The following is a 20,170-nucleotide window of genomic DNA, read 5'->3' on the forward strand; positions in this document are numbered from 1 at the left end:
AAACAAAAGACCAATCTTTAAGGCTCCTAGAAGTCTTTCGCCGGCCGTTAAATCAATAAATTTTAGTATACAATTTTAGTTCTCTCAAAATTTCAAGCGAAATTAGTTCTACTGTAAAGTGCTAGTTTTTCAGGATTCTAGAAATTTATGGAAATATTGAGTCAGTTTATTTGTACCGATATTGCAGATAGATGTTGCATAAATAACGAAGCAATAATTTTTGTTCGTTTTAAATATCGTCTTCGCTCTTTACTTACATGAGAAAAGCCTTTTTTTGCTTAATTACAATCTAAGTCTCACCAGGTGATCACACTTTAAGTTCTGCCCTGTGCCGCTTTTGTCTAATAAATATAAATATAGGGGGAAGAGCAGCCCTTCCTTGCTGTAGGTCGAAAACTCGTTTCGGAGAAAAACCGTTTAGCTCTTCGAAATTGTGATCTATGTTCGTTTTAGGTTTATTTCTTCGCTGATGCCTGTTTTTTTATGTTTGATGTCTTCCGTAAGCAAAAAATTCTAAAGTTTTTAGTTCCCTTGAGTAAACCGTGCCCATTTTGAATTTGCACGGGATCATTGGCCTTCTTTTGTGGCTTCGAATCATACACATTAAAAATCTTTCTGTGACTCTGGTTTGAACGAGGCATAATAGGTCCACTGTGTACTCAAATTTATCTACACATTCCCTGTTTCATCTGAACTGCTTGCTTAATTTGGTGATTTAGCGAAAACATGCACTTCTAGTAAAAAAAAAAAAAAAAAAGGTAAAGGAAACGGTATTAGACTTTACCGTCCCTACCGGCGATGTTGATCTCTGTTTCTTGGCCCTTCAGCCAGGAAGTGCAATGGGGGGCTGGGGGCCAACCATCCTGTGCTTTCACACACCCTTCCTGTTTACCTTCCCCAGATTTCTCCAGGTACACTTCTAGTACAGTCAATCTAAATTGATTTTATGAGTTACCTCAAACAAATCGCAATAATTTTTATTTTCATGCCATTCGAACTGGAAAAAGGTTTCCTACAGTATATAAAAAATCGGCCAAAATCGGTTGGGGTGAAATTTACGTTTTTTCGTCTTTTCTTCTAAAATAACGACTTAAAAAATAATTTGCACTTTTAAAAACGTGGTGATAGTAAAATCTGGTACATAGATCACGAATATGGATTCAGTTCTGTGTTTTGAACATCCCTGATTCGTTCCCCCCACCCCCCAACCACACACGGGAGATAAAGTGTATTAATATTCGCTAGATATTCTACTATGTCGGATCCACAGAGTGAAAATTTACACTTACTATGCCGAAATGCAAGTATCTTGTCCTAGTACTTGGCATATTTCCCCCCCCCCCACGCACACCCAATCAAATCAAGGGTTTTGTACACATCTCAAAATTGTCCCGCACCTGCAATGTTCGTCAACACTCTCGGTGAGAAATTATTCAATAAATATGGTGAAGCGCAAGAACAAGCTGATCCATTTTGCCGACATTCGAGTTTGAAAGAACATGTAAGCAATGCGCTTACTGATCAATTTTGGCTTCTAATTGACCTTTTTTAGTTACATTCGAGATCCCAGACAGGGTTTGCCAAACTGAAATCGGATCATAGCTAAATAGTAAAAGGACGTGATAGACATGTTTTACTATGAGCCATCAGAAGTAAGGATACATTTTGTTGTCAATAAATACTGCTTCTCTACTAGAATGATTAATATGTACGGGGGACAACCGCAACTCTACAATTATACGTTCGGTATGACAGGAATGTCTTGTGAAGCTGTCAAAGCGTCTTCAGATATTAGTGTTATTCATACTCCAAAGCAATCAGCTTCTAACGCACAGTAAACCCGGTTTTATATAAGGGGAGGTCGGGGTCGAACCGCACACTCTCAATTACTCACGCCCCATTTGGTGAACATTTCTACAAAAATTAGCAAGAGTCCCATCTAGCCTTCATGTCTCAAGGAAGAATTCGTAGTTTGGTTGATTGATCCTTTTAAAAGTTAAACTGTAAAAACTGTTTAAGGTAGGTCAATTTTTTTCTGGCACCTTGAACATTGGGGTTTGGAAACCTCATTTGCAATTAATTTTCAACATGCTCCCTTACCGCTATGATTCGCTATAGCTTCCGAAGCTTTGCTACTGGCATGACTGCTGCAGAAAATGTGAACGCCGACAAAGCAAAGGAAGTCGGGAAGAAGATTCTTGACGGAATTGTTGGGAAATCTCTGAAGGAGCATTCATACCAACGGAAGGATCAGGAAGTCTTTATGACGGTGAAGAAAAAAATCGGGAAGATATCCGCCGTTTAGACCCTTCATTGCTGTTTCAGCGTCTTCTAACTATATCCAAAAGACAATAGACTAAGAATCTTCATTTAAATATGAACTTTGCTCCTATCCTGTGTCGCTTTTTGATGATTCTGGCACGTTCCGAAAGCCAAATAAACCAAAGCTTGCAAAAGCTATCAAGCGACTTTTAGAAATTGATGCTGTTGTGGAAAACATAGTCTGAATTGCACCTACGCCTTACCCGGGGGCATTTTCTTCACAGAATTCTCTGAGTGAATCTGACGTCGGATTTCTGTATTGCAACATTAGCCTCATATTTATGAAATATGAACGTTATCAGCTATCCCTCTTTAATTGTCCCTGAAAAAAAAAATTAACGGTCTTTTAGTGTAATCAAACAGTTCGTGTTAACGAACTGTAAGTAAGGAGTGATCCGGCTCAATAATGACCGAAACTCTAAAAAGCGGAATTTTGATACCAATAGATACATAAAAAGAATCGGATTTTTATGCTAATTTTAAATATATCTGTTTCATCAGGTTTAGTCCTACTCATCAAAAGTTTCAAATCTGAGAAAATTTGCCTTATTTTTTTAAAAAGGGAGAAACAGTCCCTAAAAGTCATAGAATCCTAATGAAAATTGCAAAAATGTTTAATTTTGAAATTTTTTTTCCAGAAGAAATCACGGATGCGTGTTTATTTGTTTTTTTTCCAGGGTTGATCGTATCGACCCAGTGGTCCTAGGATGTTGAGAGAGGGCTCATTCGAACGGATATTAAAAGTTCTAGTACCCTTTTTCAGTGACCAAAGAAATTACAGGGCAACTAAGCCCCCTCCAACGCTCATTTTCTCCTAAGTCACCGGATCAAAATGTTGAGATACCATTTTGTTTAGAATAGTCGAAAAATCTAGTTACTATGTCTTGAGGACGACTTATTCCCCCACATCCCTCGGGAGAAGGGCTGTAAGCAATGAACTTTTCCATTGTTTGCATATAGTATTGGTTATTGGGTAGCATACAGACGTTTTCAGGGGGGATTTTTTCTGGTGGGGTGGGGGGAGAGAGTTACGTGGGAAGATATTTCCATGGAAGAATTTTTCCGGGGGGAAGATGATTTTCCATGAAGGGGGCGCCGAATTTCCCAGCATCATTTAAAGAACGATCAGACTTTAAATAAAAACAAGTTTTTTCAACTGAAAGTAAGGAGCAACATTAAAACGAACATAAATTGTTACGCATATGAGGGTGTGCGCCCCCTTGTCAATACCTCGCTCTTAACGCTTAAGTTTTTTTTTAGTACTTTCAAAAGAGCTATTTGTTCTAATTAAACGGCCGTTGTGATTCAGGGGTCGTTCTTAAATAATCGGAACAAAATTTGAACTTTAGCGTAAAGAGTGAGGTATTGACGAGGGGCACACGCCCTCATTGGCGTAATAATTTATGTTTGTCTTAAGTTCTAACGTTGCTCCTTAATTTCAGTTGAAAAAACTTGATTTTTTGGTTTAATACTACGAAGAAACAATGCCATTTGGATCTTGTACCATTACACATATACCACTATTTACTCGTGGACTAAGTTGCTTCAATTTACGGTCGATACAAATTACGATTCATACAAAATAATAAAGTATGACAAAATGCTTGGGAAATATTTTATTTGGGCTGTATATTTGCGCATAAGGGGGGTTAGCGGAACGCAAGTTGAAGCGTTTTTAGGAATGATATAAGTAATTATCCAAAAAATTCTAAACCATTTACATTATTCACAAAAGCATTCATACTTTACCGAACGCCCGGAATGTGAAAATACGTCGCCCTGATTATATATTTACTCTCAAGAGGGTATCCAGGGGGGGGGGTGTTGGGTTTGACCCCCCACCCCAAATTTTGTCCGAGCCGCAAAAAGTAGCAATAATGCATTTATACATGCGTTTTGTAACTATTCTTGGCACCCCCCCCCCCCCAAAAAAAAAAATAAAAAATAAAAATAACCCTCCCGCATCTCGAACAAAAATCCTGGACACGCTTACGTCATTCTTTTGTTTTATATTAATACCCATAAACGACTAAAAAACACATTAAAAATAGTAGTATAATCATAACGGAATAGATCCAGCCATTCTACAAAAAGTTACAAGAATTAATGGTAGCTGTTTTTATTCTGGATAGAATCGATGTTTCGAAACGTATTATTGGATTTTTTTTTTTCCTACTCTTGACATTAGTATGCATTGCATAAAATGGTCTAAGGAAATTGACCTCTTTTTTCTTCGCTATCTACAGCATTATATAAAATGGGCTCAAGTCAACAGGAAATTGGAAATAAACTCAATTCTGAAAATGATTATTACTTACCGTCATTTGACAACATTTCCAATTTCCAGTAATTTCTCCTCTGCTTAAGAATGTCTGCGATCCCTCCTAAATTCACATCTTAGGTGAAGACGTGACCTGGTGAGTCGGAACTTAGAAATTGTAATGTCTGTCTGGGAGAACAGCTCAAAAATTCATGGGTGCCACCTGCCTCTGAATTGCCTTTTGTCTTTTAGAAAGTATTTCTTTCTTGTACACAAAAACTTGTGTGTCAACATACCACTGATAAGTGAGCTTTGATGCTTCTGATTGAAGAGCACGCGGTGTTCTTCTGATTAGAAAGATGAGTTACAGCCTCTTATGCTTTCTATGGTTGTCTTTCTTTTGTTTGATTTGTTTTCTTAATAGTAAAAACAATGACGATCAACATGATATCCTTTTCAAAATAAATTTAATGCTGTAGTCTAAACTCTTTTCTTTTTTTCTTTTATTTTGATCAGTAGGCTATAACAAACTATATAGTGTTATGATTGTTCACGAAAGTACATTAGGTAAATTTTTTTCGGTGGTATATTAAATAAAAAGTTTACAACTGAATGAAGGCATCTCATTAGTTACGACTTCTCTGAAAACTATGAAAATGATCTAATTTGAGTTAGTGGAGAGGATACATCTATCTTTACAACGTTGGAAATGATTTTCAAGGTTCCATTTTTTTGGAAAAAAGAAAGAGTTTGAGGCTACTTTTTACTTGCTAGTTATGTTCAAGTTCCATCAAATTTGTAAGTCTTTTTACGTGTTTGTTAAATAATTTAGTTCCTCCCAGTTGAAGATTTTTAGTTTCCGATATATGTTGCTTAATGCATTGCTTATTGGGATTTACTTGCTAGTTATGTTGAAGTTTCATCATATTTGAAAGTCTTTTTACATGTTTGTTGGAAATAATTCAGTTCCTCTCTGCTAAGGCATTTAGTTTCCGATTATCCTCTAAGTATAGCGCCAAAATTCCTTTCATATCTGGTGTTGACCAGTCTTTCATTCTGACGAGTTTAGCCAAATCGGGACATCTTTACGAAGTGGGAACCGAATTATCTTTCTTTTTCTTCACACATTTCTTGAGAGCCTAAGGCGAAGCTTTGAGTGTTTCGATCTCCTTCGGACATGTCTACGATTGCGGTTTCTTTCTTATCTCACCAGTTCAGCGGATATAACAGTTTATTTCTTTTGAAGCTAAAATCGTAGCTTAAATGTTAAGGTAGGCCAATCATAGAATAACTAAGAAGTGACCGGTGCTAGGGGCTATGTACTTGGTGTTTACCTTATCAGAGGATTTAAAAACCAAGGTCACCTTGTAGACAGGGATGTAAGAAAAGTAATTTTTACATTTTTTACACAGTTTGTTAAGATATTTATTTGTGAATTTGGTATTGGGGGGGGATTGAGGGGGGCACATTTAATCTCTAAAATGTACCTTCTATCAAGAATAGTGTCGCCTCATTGACGTTTTCACTCTCTGTGTTTATGAATTTTTCAAATTTATCAACACTCTCGGGAAATCAGAAGCAAACCTAGTTTCCCATAATAAAATCTAAATTAACACTTTCCTGACCTGAATAGAGAGATTCACTTGAAAATAGTATTCTAAGGTATTATCTTTTTTCGTGACAAAATTGCCAAAACCGACTTTTGTTGGCGATCCCTATTAAGAAAGCAGCAACATAATATAATATATTAATACATGACTGGTTGCCACTCTTTAGAATGTTTATTGGCGCTATATGGTAGAGATTACCAAATGGTATTTATCATTCATCATCTGCTTACTTCTTAATACCTTCTGTTGAGTTTTTTTTATGTATTTTTTCAGTAATATTTTGGCGTTCAACAGATGGAAATCTTTGGGACAAATTTGTGTATATATTTCGTATAATTTTTACAGGTCTTTTATATTTGGGACTCCTTTTTTATTCCTATCCGTTAATGCAATGCCGTGTCCAAGGATGGGATTACCAAGTTTGACCCCCACCCTCGAAATTGTTGTCCCTTCTCGTAAAAGAGTAAAAATATGATGCGCAAACAATTTGTTATGTGTTTTTTTAAGTTCTCTTTATCCCCCCCCCCCCACTTTCAAAAAAAAACTCCCTCTCCCGAACGAAAATCCTTGATTCGGTCATGCGCTAATGTGCTTTTGAAATTTGCCTTGACGTGTTGAAACTTGATCTTAGAGCACCTTTTGTTTCTTAAAACATGGAGAATATTCTTTTGTGTTTTTTCGCTCTTGAATTAAAAAAAAAACATGAATGGAAAAGCTAAAGGCTTCTAAGAAATCAAAACATAGTTTGTTTAAGATTAAACTTGTTGCAGTTGAGTTGATCAAATGAGTTTAATAAATTCTCGAATAGACCTACTAAATTGTTATTTTCCCAATCTTTCTAGTGATTTCAGAGTAGTTTCTTTTGGTGTTTGACGGCTTTTTAGTGTGGACGGCACACTTAAAATATTTAAAATTATTTGCGACAAACCTACATTTAAAAATAAACTTAAAAGTTGTATGATTCAGAAAAAACTATTTATTTGCCAAATTCATTTAATGGAAGGATTGAGCTTGGTTTCTTGAACAAATTATGTCAAAACGAGATTCCAAAGCCACCAGGTGACTGTTGAAGAATGTTAAAAAGTAAAATTTACTTGTGTCAAATTTGGTGTCTTCATAATTACAAGTGTGTGGATTAGCTTTTCACATTTGTTTTCTGAAAGTAAAGTAAAATAGCTTCAAAGGGAGGTTAGAAGTTCGCAAGTGATCTTCCTTTCAACTTCATTTTTTTTCTTCTGTTTTTTACCCAAATTTATTGACACCCAGGAAACAATCAAAATTTCATTTTTATGTTTTAGATATCTGCAGTGTTAGTCTTCGAACGAGTTGAGTTTTAATGTTGATGATATTTCCAGATTAACCTCCAAAACGTTAATTTAGAGGTTCTGGCCTCTCTTGCACCCGTGATAAGATCTTCATTATCACCCCTCCCCTCCCCTCCCTCTGTCTCCTATAAAATTTTCAGGTCAAATTTTAACAAAATGTTCATTTATTAACGAATTTTATTTTCAATTCTATTGATTAATCAATTATTTTTTCATTATTTTTAATTTATTATTTAAAATGTTTTATTATTTAATTTTCATTAACTATTTCAATTTAATTATTTTAATTATTATTATTTAATTTTTTATCGTTATTTTATTTTTATTTATTAATTAGTTCATAACTTATTAATTCTTTTCATTTACTAACTACGCCCTCTTCTTTATTTTAATAAAAATTACATTTCGTAAATTACAAAAGGATCGTAACCGTTTGATTATTTATTTGATATTTTTGGCCCCTAAAATTTCTGCGCCCGGATCAAGTGCCCCCTCTGCCCCTCCCCTAGAACCGCCTCTGAGTCCGACACATGTATATAATTAAGTTAACAAATCTCATCGTAAATATAAAATTCAACGTTTGCTCGACCCCCAAGAACCAAATAACTTGAAATAATAATTAAATACAAAACTTTTTTTATGGCAAAGAAATAAATATGTAAATATATGCAAACTGACCGATTACTTGTTGCTAATTTCCATAACCTATTTACTGTTGGTCTAGAATATAAGCCGGTTCTATCGACAAAAGATATTTAGGCCTTTCATTAATAAAAAAAAATTATAGTGATTGGAATTTTTATTCTTTGTAATATCATTTATTGACGCCTAATTATTTGTTTACGCTCTGAAATGTTTTTGATTTTGGGTTTTAGAGTTTTCAACGTTTTACTAAGGTAATTTTGATTCATCTGTGTCCTTGCATTTTTTAGTGTTTTTCTTCCTCTTTCAAGTAAGTCTTAGGAGAATTCAAGTGACTTAAATTCTCTGTTTTTTAATTTTTATGTTTTTTTATAGGGCTCACACGTGCTTCAACCGGTTGGATCTTCCTTCATATCCAAGTTTCACGGTCCTTTATGAGAAGCTGATGATGGCCATTCAGGAAACAAGCTCCTTCGGTATTGAATAATTCAAAGAATTTTGACTAGTCTACCTTTTTTCATACTGGAATTTGAAAATTAAAATCGTATTGTCGCAAAAACCTTCTTGTGTGTTGAAACTTGTTGTATTTTAGTTGTTCTTGCAGTTACACTTGATACACTTTGGTCATCAACGTGTGTTCTATTTTGTATGAAAATCATACAGAAGTTGTTTCCTACCAATTTGGCAATACCGCACCCGAAAATTTGTGATGACCCTTCCCTCCCTTTGAAATATAATTTTTATTATTCAAAAATAACCCCTACTAACAGACGAGATTCCTAAAAGTTCATTAACCTTGCATAGACGAGTATCTAAAAGTGTTGAACAAATATCAATATGTGTTGCTGGGGACGTGTTCTTCACATTTTGGGGGTACAGTTGCTCCATAGATTTTGCTCTTAAAATTCTTTGATATGCCTGGGATGGGGGGGGGGATTGGATTCACAAGAGCTCTAACAAAATACACCTTGTTAATCATTGTTTTTTTGTTTGTTTTTTTAATCCAAAAATGAGGACACGTTCCTTAAAGATGGCTTTTTTTGGAAAAAAATGTTTGATTCTGTGTCCATCACCAATTTAATGCCACAAAAACAACAAAAAAATAATTTACAAAACTGTGTCATTGTGTTGTATTATCGTTTACAACCTTGGTTTAACTACCTGCATAAAGACAAATCTCCCTTCCATAAGATATATTGGAAAAGTATAAAAGGTAGACCAATTTGTATAAGTTTGTTATCCCTGAAGATGAACAGGCTTTGGGATTTTTGCTTACCAAAGAGCATATAAAGAAAAGAGGCAGAACGAAGAACATTCTTCTTAAGATTAAAAAAAATCCCCGAACAATAAAACTCGGAATCCTGCCCTGGGTTTTAGAAAGCGCCTGGGCTGTAAAGGTCTAGTTTGAATTTCATTATTATTGTCTCCTTGAACTTGAATATCTGCCTACTAAATTTCAAGTGAGTTCTGGTACTTTAGTGTAGAAGGTAGGTGGTGCTCAGTAGTGGCGGACGTCTCCGAAAATCCGTCCATTTAGTCTTTCTAAATTACTTGCCCCATAGGCTTCAAGAATATCTGAACACTTTCTTGTAAAGATTGTAAAAGGAGAGTACGCCTCTGAAAATCACCATTCTCGTGTCTCATTGGCCCAAGGTACTTGCCTCACAAGTTTCAAGCCAGTCCGTGAAAAAAAAAATAATGGAAAAATGGTATTGTTAAGTTGACTGTAGGCGGTTAAGGGTCAACTTTATACCTCAATCATACAGACTTAATATAATATATATATATATATATATATATATATATATATATATATATATATATATATATATATATATATATATATATATATATGTATATATATATATATATATATATATATATATATATATATATATATATATATATATATATATATATATATATATATATATATATATATATATATATATATATATATATATATATATATATATATATATATATATATATATGTGTGTGTGTGTGTGTGTGTGTGTGTTATAAATAAGAATTCATTGGAAATATAAAAAAACAGTTTTTGTTAGAAGAAAACGAAGTTATTGCTAATAACAAATATACAACCTGGGCCATCATGTGAGACCAGACCAATAAGGGCAGCTAAAGCAAGGGGCATTGGCAAATTGCCTGAAGTAATGAAAATCCAAAATGAAGGAGAAAAAAAGGGGTTAGAAAATAAGCGACAGCGAAAACAAAACATGCCAAAATTGAAAATGATAGTTATGATGGTTGGATTGGGATTCTGACATTGATAAGGGAATCATTGCTTACCATGCCTCTGTAAAAGAAAAAATAAAGTTTCGGCGATGTGTGTATCAAAAGACGAGCGGGGACAAAAGTCTACATTTAACATTAATAAAAGCTCCAAGCGATGAAATAGCTATAAATAAGGACATTTGAGTTTATAAGGACGTTTCCAAGAATCTGATACTACATCAGCATCTATTAAAAAAACAAAGGTTCGACGTTATATTTTTCTTAATGACGCTTAAAACGAACAGAAATTACTCCGTGTATGAAAGGGGCTGTTCCCTTCTCAACGCCCCGCTCTTTACGCTAAAGTTTGACTCTTTCTCTCAATTCTACTCTATTAAACAATAAAAAACTTTAGCGTAAAGAGTGGGGCGTTGAGAAGGGAACAGCCCCTTTCATACACGGAGTAATTTCTGTTCGTTTTAGTTTTAATGTCGCTTCTTACTTTCAGTTAAAAAACTAGTTTTTTAGTTAATTTCTGAATGTTTTTGAATTAATGCATGTTTGATTTTGGCTCTTCGCACATAAATTATTAAAATTAAATTTGCAATTTAATTCTTTTTTGGCTAAATGGCGTTCTCTAAGTTTTGATCAGACGATTTTGAGAAATAAGGGGTGGGGAAGGAGGCCTAGTTGCCCTCCAACTTTTCGGTTACTTAAAAAGGCAACTAGAACTTTTAATTTTTAACGAACGTTTTTATTAGTAAAAAATGTACGTAACTTAAGAATTAACTTACGTAACAAACTTTTGTATTCTTATATTTTTGTTATGTACATGAGGGGGTTTGTCCCCTCGTTAATACCTCGCTCTTTACACTAAATCTTAAGTTTTGTCCCAATTCTTTAAGAATGACCCCTGGATCAGAAAGACCGTAGAATAAATAGTTGAAATTGCTAAAAATACTTTAGCATAAAGAGCGAGGTATTTAGGAGGAGAAGAACCTTTCAAGGATGATGAATATTGCGTTACATGCTGGACTTCAGGGTCTCGTGGGTAGTCCCCGCTTGTAAGTGAGGACAGACGCGTGGGGTATTACGAAATGACAATACACTTGCGGGTTGTTAGATGATACTGTAAAGTTTTTTTTCTTCGGGGTTTCATTTTCTTTCAAGGCGTTTTTTTCAGGGAACCTTTATACTCTAAAATTTTTTGTCCGAATTAGGATTCGAATATAAGACCAAAGATTTCCTCAAATGACCAGACACGAGCTTTAACCATCTGGACCAGCAAACTATCCATGATATTTTGATTCAGGTATTACTCTCTACGTTATAACCTATTGCACGGAAGAATAATTATCTGTTCCCGCTTTCTAAAATGATTGAAAGAATTGCTTGTTCCCATATGGATGCAGTAATTGATATGCAGGGGGGGATCGATTACTAGAAATGCTGATATTTTATATACACCTGCATGTTAAGTAATCCTTTAGAGGTGCTATCAGATAATATTGGGGTTTTTTCATGACGCATTTTTAGTAATAGAGTCTTTTACTCTATTGGAACAATAATAAGCTGTCAAAGATGAAATAAAAGCGAGAGTATCATTATGTCTAGAATATGGTACACACTCATTTATGGTTAATTGTTTTTCTTTTCCTCTTCACTACACAGAACTTAGCACTTATTAATTTATAATTTAGTATACCTATGTACATAGGCTACAAGATGTTGCATAGCAATGGCCTTATATATTTCATTGCGTAAATTATTACGTTTTGAAGTTTTATCCTGGAACAAGAAATCTAAAGAATGAAGGTTTTTGTTCGTACAAATTTCTTTAATTAAAAAAAAATTATAACCCTCGTTTAAACAGAGAAAATACAATTAAAACACAACAAACGAAAAATAAACGTGAAAAAAGCTTATAAAGGATAAAGTATAAGCAAAAGAACCATGAATTCAAGAAAGGTGGGAACCCTAGCCACTAATTCTAGAGAAAAGGCTTTTTATTAGGGATAAATATAAGCCATATTAAGAGTTATTTCTGAGAGGTATTAATGAAAATGCATCGTTTTTATTGCTCTGTTAGACGCACCTGCAAGAAAAATAGACAAATTTTTGCATATGTTTATTTCTGAGAGGTCTTAACGGAAATGCTGAATTTTTTTGCAACAAGACTGCATATTCACACCACCGTGACAGTATATGGCTGACCCATCCCCTAGCAACCAAGTCCAGAGGGAAGGGTTGCTATTAGAGATAAGTTTAATCCATATTTATAGTTATTTCTGAGACATCTTACTAAAAATGGCGCGTTTCTATTGCTCTATTAGACGTACCTACAAGAAAAAGACATACATTTTTTGCATTCTGTTAATTCTGAGAGGTTTCAATGAAAATTCCACGTTCTTTGAGCCAAGACTATGCATATTTAACACCACCGTGACAATATGTGGGTGGACCGTACTCCTAGCATGCAATACTATAGTGGAAGCTTGTTATTAGAGATGAGCTTGAACCATATTAAGAGTTATTTCTGAGAAGTTTTGATGAAAATGTCATGTTTCTTTGATCCAAAGCTATGCATATTCACGGCACCGTCACAATAGATGGCTGGCCCACTTTAGCAAGCAATTCTCGAGGGGGATTATTATTACAGATAAGTTAAACCCTATTAAGAGTTATGTCCGCAAAGTCTTAACGAAAATGTAAAGTTTCATTGAGCCAAAACTATTTATGCCACCGTGACAATATACGGCTAGCCAACGGTAACAAGCAATACCAGAGGGGGAGGGTTGTTATTAGAGATAAGGGGGTACCAGAAGGTCAGTAATTGTGTGGCACGGTGGTGTGAATAGGCATGGTGTATCACGTTGAGTGAGCCTTGCAAAAACACGAAGCATTGGACTTAAATCTATTTTTAACAAGAGAACTAGAAAATGTCTTAGGAATGGTGAGGGGGTGCTAGAGAGTGTCAGAGGGCCAATCATAGTGTGGCATGGCGGTGTGAATTGAGATGGCGTATCCAGGAGGGTTGGCTTGCGAAAACATGAACCAATAGATTTAATGCATTATTTTTTAACATGTAAATATCGAAAAAATAGGTTAGAAATGATAATATGCATCATCGGATGTCATGGGCCAGCCATGTATTGCCAAGGTGGTGTGGATTGCTTGGACTAACATGTTCTACAGCTTAAACTTTGGGTGGGAGGTGTTAAAAGAATTTTTTGGCGGTGGGGAGACTGAAATCTAACATCCAGTCAAAGAAATGAAGCATTTCTATCCACATATTGAAGAATGAAGAAGTCTATCCACGTATTGTCACGGTGGTATGAATATGCATACTCTTGGCTAAATGAAACGTAACGTTTTCACTAAGACCTCTCAGAAAAAACTCTTAATTTGGTTTAAATTTATCGCAAATAACAAACTTCCCCTCTGGAATGGCCTGTTAGGTGTTGGGCCAGCCAAACCTTGTCAAGGTGGCGTGACATATGCGTAGTCTTGGCTCAAAGAAGCGTAGCATTTTCATTAAGACTTTTCAGAAATAACTCTTAATATGGTTTGAGTTTATCTCTAGTAACAAGCCTCCTCTCTGGAATTGCATGCTAGGAGCATTAGCAAGCCACATACTGTCACGGTGACGTGGAGTATGCTTAGATTTGGCACAAAGAAACGTGGGATTCTCATTAAAACCTCTCGGAAAAACCAAATGCAAAAAATGTGTATCTTTTTCTTGCAGGTGTGTCTAATAGAGCAATAGAAACGTGGCATTTTTGTTAAGACCTCTCAGAAATAACTCTTAATATGGCTTAAATTTATCTCTAATAACAAGCCTCCCGTCTGGAATTGGGTGCTAGGGTTCCCACCTTTCTTTAATTCATCGTTCTTTTTGCTTATATTTTATCGTTTATAACCTTTTTTCACGTGTTGTTTTTTTATCTATTGCGTTTTAGTTACATTTTTCAGTGTTTAGATAATGCTTGTAAATTTATTTTTTAAAATAAAATTTGTACGTAAAAAACCTTCATTCTATAGATTTTTTGTTCCAGAATAAAATTTTAAAACGTAATAACTTACGCAATGAAACATCTAAGGCTAATTCTATATAAAATCTGGTAGCCTGTGTACATGGATATGCTCGTTTAAGATTTCCTCTAATATAAGTGCAAAATTCTGTGAAGTGAAGAGGGAAAAAAAGACTTTTGATCATACATGGAGGTTTACAAGCCATAATGATACTCTGCCTTTTATTTTATCTCTGATTGCACGTTCAAATTCCAATAGAGTAAAAGACTATTACTAAAAAATGCGTTATGAACAAGCCCCAATATTATCTGATAACACTCTCTAAAGTACTACTTAACATGCAGGTGTATATCAAATGTAAGCAATTTCTAATAATCGATTTTCCCCTGCATGTCATTTATTGCATCCATTTGCGACCATCCAATCCTTTTAATCATTCTAGTAAAAGAGAATAGGGGATTTTCCTTGTGTGCAATAGAATATAACGTAGAAAGTATTACCCGATCAAAATATTATGAATAGTTTGCTGGTTCAGATAGTTCAGGCTCTGATCTGGTCGTTGGGGAAAATATCCAGTCTTATATTTGAATCTTAATGCGGACAAAAATCTCTAGATTATAAAGGTTCCCTGAATAAAAACGCCTTGAAAGAAAATGAAATCCAGAAGAAACAAATCTCATAAAGTATTATGTAAAAATCCGTGTGTACATTTTCATTACGTAACAACCCACGTGTTGGTCCTCCTCACTTACAAGCGGGGATTCCCCATGAGCCCCTGAATTCTAGCATGCCATGTGCGATTGCGTCATCCTTAACATAAGTAAACATATCCCTTTTTACATAGCAACTTAAGAAATCCTAAAAAAACATCAACCTATAAAAACAGAAAAATGTCTTAAAAAATTTGCTGAGAGGTCCTGAAGCGTCTTGAAAAACGTCATAAATAAAAATGTCTTAAAAATATCTTGAAACGTCTTGAAAAATGTTTTTATAATGTCTTGGAATGTCTTGAAATGTCTTGAAGAAAAATGTCTTAAAAACGTCTTGGAACATCTTGAAAAACGTCTTGAAGAAAAATACATTAATAAAATTTCTCCAATTGACTAGTGGACTCACTGCTTGACTAGTGACTAGTGGACAACAAAAAGTTGACCAATCCTATTATGTAACAACTAAAAATAAACAAACCCCATTACGTAACAACCAAAGAAATCCTGAAGAAAACCCTCCCTTTTACGTAACAAGCACCTGCACCTTGCCCTGAGAGGATTGCCGTTAAGATTCTTCATCATCTTAAATCATTAAAGGAAGAAAGGAGTAACGGCTATGGGCATCCTTAAACCAATTGAGGGGATACTACTCAGGATTTTGGTTCGAGCAAGGCACGACTGCCTACTGCTCTTCTATAAAAAATTGGTATTACGAGAAATGGAGGGAGGAGGGATCAAAAGAGAGGCTAAGCGCCTCAAATCGTATTGATTGGCCATCACAGCATGGTTTTATTTAAAGAGGTTGCCGCATACTTGCCTTTGTACAAAAAAAGTTGGAGGAGTGTTGAAGGGGCCCATTATAGTAGTAGAGGGGTCATTATAGTAGTATATAGTTCTTTTTTTCCATTGTTTACATCAGCAATGAAGTTTTCGGTTCCTCAAAATTTTAAATGTATCTCAAAAACAGCACTGAAGTTCTGAAGTACAGCACTGTCGTTATTTTTTTATGGATTAGGTTATATCTCTCTTAGTTCAAAAACTGATTTCTTGTCTTGGGTCAACTTTCCAATATTATTACCAAGAAAGGACCAAAGGATAAACTCGAATATCTTAGCAATCAGACGGCTATTGAAATTTAGGAGATCCATATGATACCTTTCCTCTGCCTCAGTTGGAAACCCAGAAATTGAAATAATAAACTCAACCAAAATGACTATACATCGGTTTATAATATTAGATAGCAGCGCTTTCAAACCCATGAAATAAATTTCCTTTTTTATCTCTAAATTGTCTGCTTATTAGTGTAAGAAAATATTAGGGTCACAGGCTTAGGAAACATCCTTATGTTAGCCTAAGTACTTATATATTTTAGTCTAAAATCGCTTTGAGTCTGCTGCCTGCTTACTTGCCTGGCTGAACGGAGTTTTTCACTCTAAAGCAGAAATATTACAGTAGTCTTAGGATTGGAGAAAAACGAAAACCCCCAGCAAACCCCTTTGACCCCCAGCAAAATGTATATGCAACTTTAAAAAAAATTAGCAAACTTTCATCAATCAAACCAGAGGTCCCTTCGTCAAAAACCGCAGAGGTAAGATCCTTTCTATTTTCTCGCAATAAATTGAATTTGGCAGCACGGAAAAGCAGAATTAAATAAACTATATTTTTTCATATATCAAACAGTTCGTGGTAACGAACTGTAGTAAGGAGCGACCCGGCTCAATAGTAAACGAAACTCTAAAAAACAGAATTTTGATGCTAAAATATACATCAAAAGAATCAGATTTTCATGCTGATTTTAAATATAAGTTTTATCAAATTTAGTCTTTGTCATCAAAAGTTACGAGCCTGAAAAAAATTGCCTTATTTTAGAAAATAGGGGTAAACACCCCCTAAAAGTCACAGAATCTTAACGAAAATCACACCATCGCATTCGGCGTATCAGAGAACCCTGTAGCAAAATTTTCAAGCTCCTATCTACAAAAATGTGGAATTTCGTATTTTTTTGCCAGAAGACAAATTACGGGTGCGTGTTTATTTGTTTGTTTGTTTGTTTTTGTTTTTTTTCCCAGGGGTCATCGTATCGACCAAGTGGTCCTAGAATGTCGCAAGAGGGCTTATTCTAACGGAAATGAAAAGTTCTAGTGCCCTTTTTAAGTGACCAAAAAAATTGGAGGGCACCTACACCCCCTCCCACGCTCATTTTTTCTCCAAAGTCAACAGATCAAAATTTTGAGATAGCCATTTTGTTCCGCATAGTCAAAAACCATAATAACTATGTCTTTGGGAATGACTTACTCCCCCACAGTCCCTGGGGGAGGGGCTGCAAGTTACAAACTTCGACCAGTGTTTACATATAATAATGGTTATTGGCAAGTGTACAGTCGTTTTCAGGGGATTTTTTTTGGTTTTGGGGGTGGGGTTGAGGGGAGGGGGCTATGTGGGAGGTTTTTCCTTGGAGAAATATGTCATGAGGGAACAGAAATTCAATTAAAAGGGCGCAGAATTTTCTAAAATTACTACAAAAAAAAAACAATGAAAAAATAAACATGGAAAAGTTTTTTCAATTGAAAGTAAAGAGTAGCATTGAAACTTAAAACGAATAGAGATTATTACGCATGTGAGGGGTTCTAAGAATACTTTAGCATAAAGAGTGAGGTATTTAGGAGGAGATAAATACTTCGCTCTTTATGCTATAGTATTTTTAGTAATTTCAACTATTTATTCTACGGCCTTTCTGATTCAGGGGTCATTCTTAAAGAATTGGGACAAAACTTACGATTTAGTGTAAAGAGTGAGGGTACAAACCCCCTCATATACATAATAAAAATTAAAGAAAATAAAAGTTTGTTACGTAAGTTAATTTTTAAGTTACGTATATTTTTTACTAATAAAAAATTCGTTAAAAATTAAAATTTATAGTTGCCTTTTTATGTAACCGAAAAAAATTGCATGGCAACTAGGCCTCCTTCCCCATCCCTTATTTCTCAAAATCGTCTGATCAAAACTAAGAGAAAGCCATTTAGCCAAAAAAGGAATTAATATGCAAATTTCATTTTAATAATTTATGTGTGGAGAGCCAAAATCAAACATGCATTAATTCAAAACGTTCAGAAATTACATAAAAAAACTAGTTTTTTTAACTGAAAGTAAGGAGCGACATTAAAACTTAAAACGAACAGAAATTACTCCGTATATAAAATGGGTTGTCCCCTCCGCAATCCCTCGCTCTTTACGCTAAAGTTTGACTCTTTGCCACAATTTTGCTTTTTAAAACAATTAAAAGCTTTAGCGTAAAGAGCGAGGGATTGCGGAGGGGACAACCCATTTCATATGCGTAGTATTTCTGTTCGTTTTAAGTTTTAATGTCGTTCCTTACTTTCAGTTAAAAAAACTAGTTTTTTTATGTAATTGTCAATAGAGGACGATGATATCAACATTAATTGTTTGCTATCATCCGAAGGGATTTCTAAAGATATTTTGCTCGCACTCATTTGGTTTTATCTCAAGACAAAGTTCCAACGGTTAAACTTCTTACCGTATATGGTGACGGGCATAGTTGGATTTGTATTTCTTAAGAAAGAAATTACCCCCCTCTCACCCCCTTCTCCTATTTGAAAAATTTATGAGTAAGCAGCATCATTTTGAGAGATGGTATTGCTTAGAAAAGCACACAGAATAGGTGATTTAAATTACACCACTTTGAATTTTAATCATGGAAGTGAATGTAAGGGATAGGAATCCAGTGTCAATATAGATAACAAAGAAGTACAGACATCATTAAATCACAATATGCACAATCAATAGGGGGAGGGGAGAATAATTAGTCAGAGCTAGAGATATTTACTTGAGAGGGGGGGGGCTAGCAATACGTTTGGCATCGATGCACACCTTCATATTTCAACCAGGTAAAGAAAAGTACGTTGCTCTTAGGAAATATAGAGAGGGCCCACTCTGAATTACATTAATGTTTACATTTTAAATTTATGCATATTCAATTCCTGTTTTTGATGAACTAGGGTCTAGCTTAATTTTTTTCTAATTAGCGAAAAATGAACAGAATACTCGAGATTAACTGCTGTCAGAACCTACATGTCAGAATAAACATCCTTATTTAAGATTTAAAGAAGGAAAGGGGTGATGACTGACAACTTATCCGTTATTTATTCATGGGAAACAATGAATCTGATATTCATATCTATTATAAATTCAAAAGCCTCATAGATTCCCTTCTGTTCGCTACATCATTAATTTTGGTGATTAATTGTCTGACAACTATTAGTGTTGATATGTCAATGTCTTGCCCATGCAAATATTACAAAAAGTGATAAACGTCAACGTCGATTACCATGTTTTCCTTGTCGTTGCTGACAAGTTTAGCCCCCAAAAAAACAAATTAATTGTGCAAGGCATTTCATTATATCTTTCACACTTTTGAATTGATTAAAAGTAGGATCATGTTCTTATACCTTCATACAAATACATTCTGAGAGGCTATTGAAAAATGACATTTTTTATTGAGAGTGGAAGGGCTGGAGTGTGTAAACAACGTAACGCCATCATGAAATGACTATAAAAATATGAATTTTTCGCCATGTACACTTCTCTGTGGAATTTTCTTTTTAGAGATTAGATTGGAAAGACGTGTTGCTGAAGATAGAAAACACTGAGACTTCGTTTAACATATCCGCGGTATCACCACAAATAATTCTTGTCCAGGAATTGGACACTGATCCAGGTCCGTGTCCAAGAATTGATGTCGAGGGCCTAATTAAAAAAATAGCCAAACGGTTAAATTATTGGAAAATTTCCAGGAAATCCCAAAATCTTGTGGGACCAGGCATCTAGCCCTTGTGTTCGTACCTACCTTTGACGTTCAAGTAATAACAATGATGTTGCATTTTAAAGCTTTGAAGCCATATGTAGCAAATTTATATACATAATATACGGCATTCCTTTTGCTAATCTGTAATACATTTTCTTCTGCAATATATTTCTAGCGTTCCTCCCCCATTCCACTTTATGGAAAATGCCACA

At 34.8% G+C, this 20,170-nt stretch overlaps 1 protein-coding gene across 1 annotated transcript in view; it reads left to right on the plus strand.

The window, feature by feature from the left end:
• The window catches only part of LOC136027159 (E3 ubiquitin-protein ligase HECW1-like), a 152,891-nt gene extending 144,173 nt beyond the window's left edge, over nt 1-8,718 (plus strand). Inside the window, exon 14 of the mRNA XM_065704150.1 lies at nt 8,535-8,718. Coding sequence (XP_065560222.1) covers nt 8,535-8,646 — 112 coding nt within the window. The 3' untranslated portion in view covers nt 8,647-8,718. The remainder of the gene's footprint in view (nt 1-8,534) is intronic.
• The last annotated feature ends 11,452 nt before the right edge of the window (nt 8,719-20,170 follow it).

This window comes from Artemia franciscana, chromosome 5, assembly GCF_032884065.1.
Source record: "Artemia franciscana chromosome 5, ASM3288406v1, whole genome shotgun sequence".
Lineage (NCBI taxonomy): Eukaryota > Metazoa > Arthropoda > Branchiopoda > Anostraca > Artemiidae > Artemia > Artemia franciscana.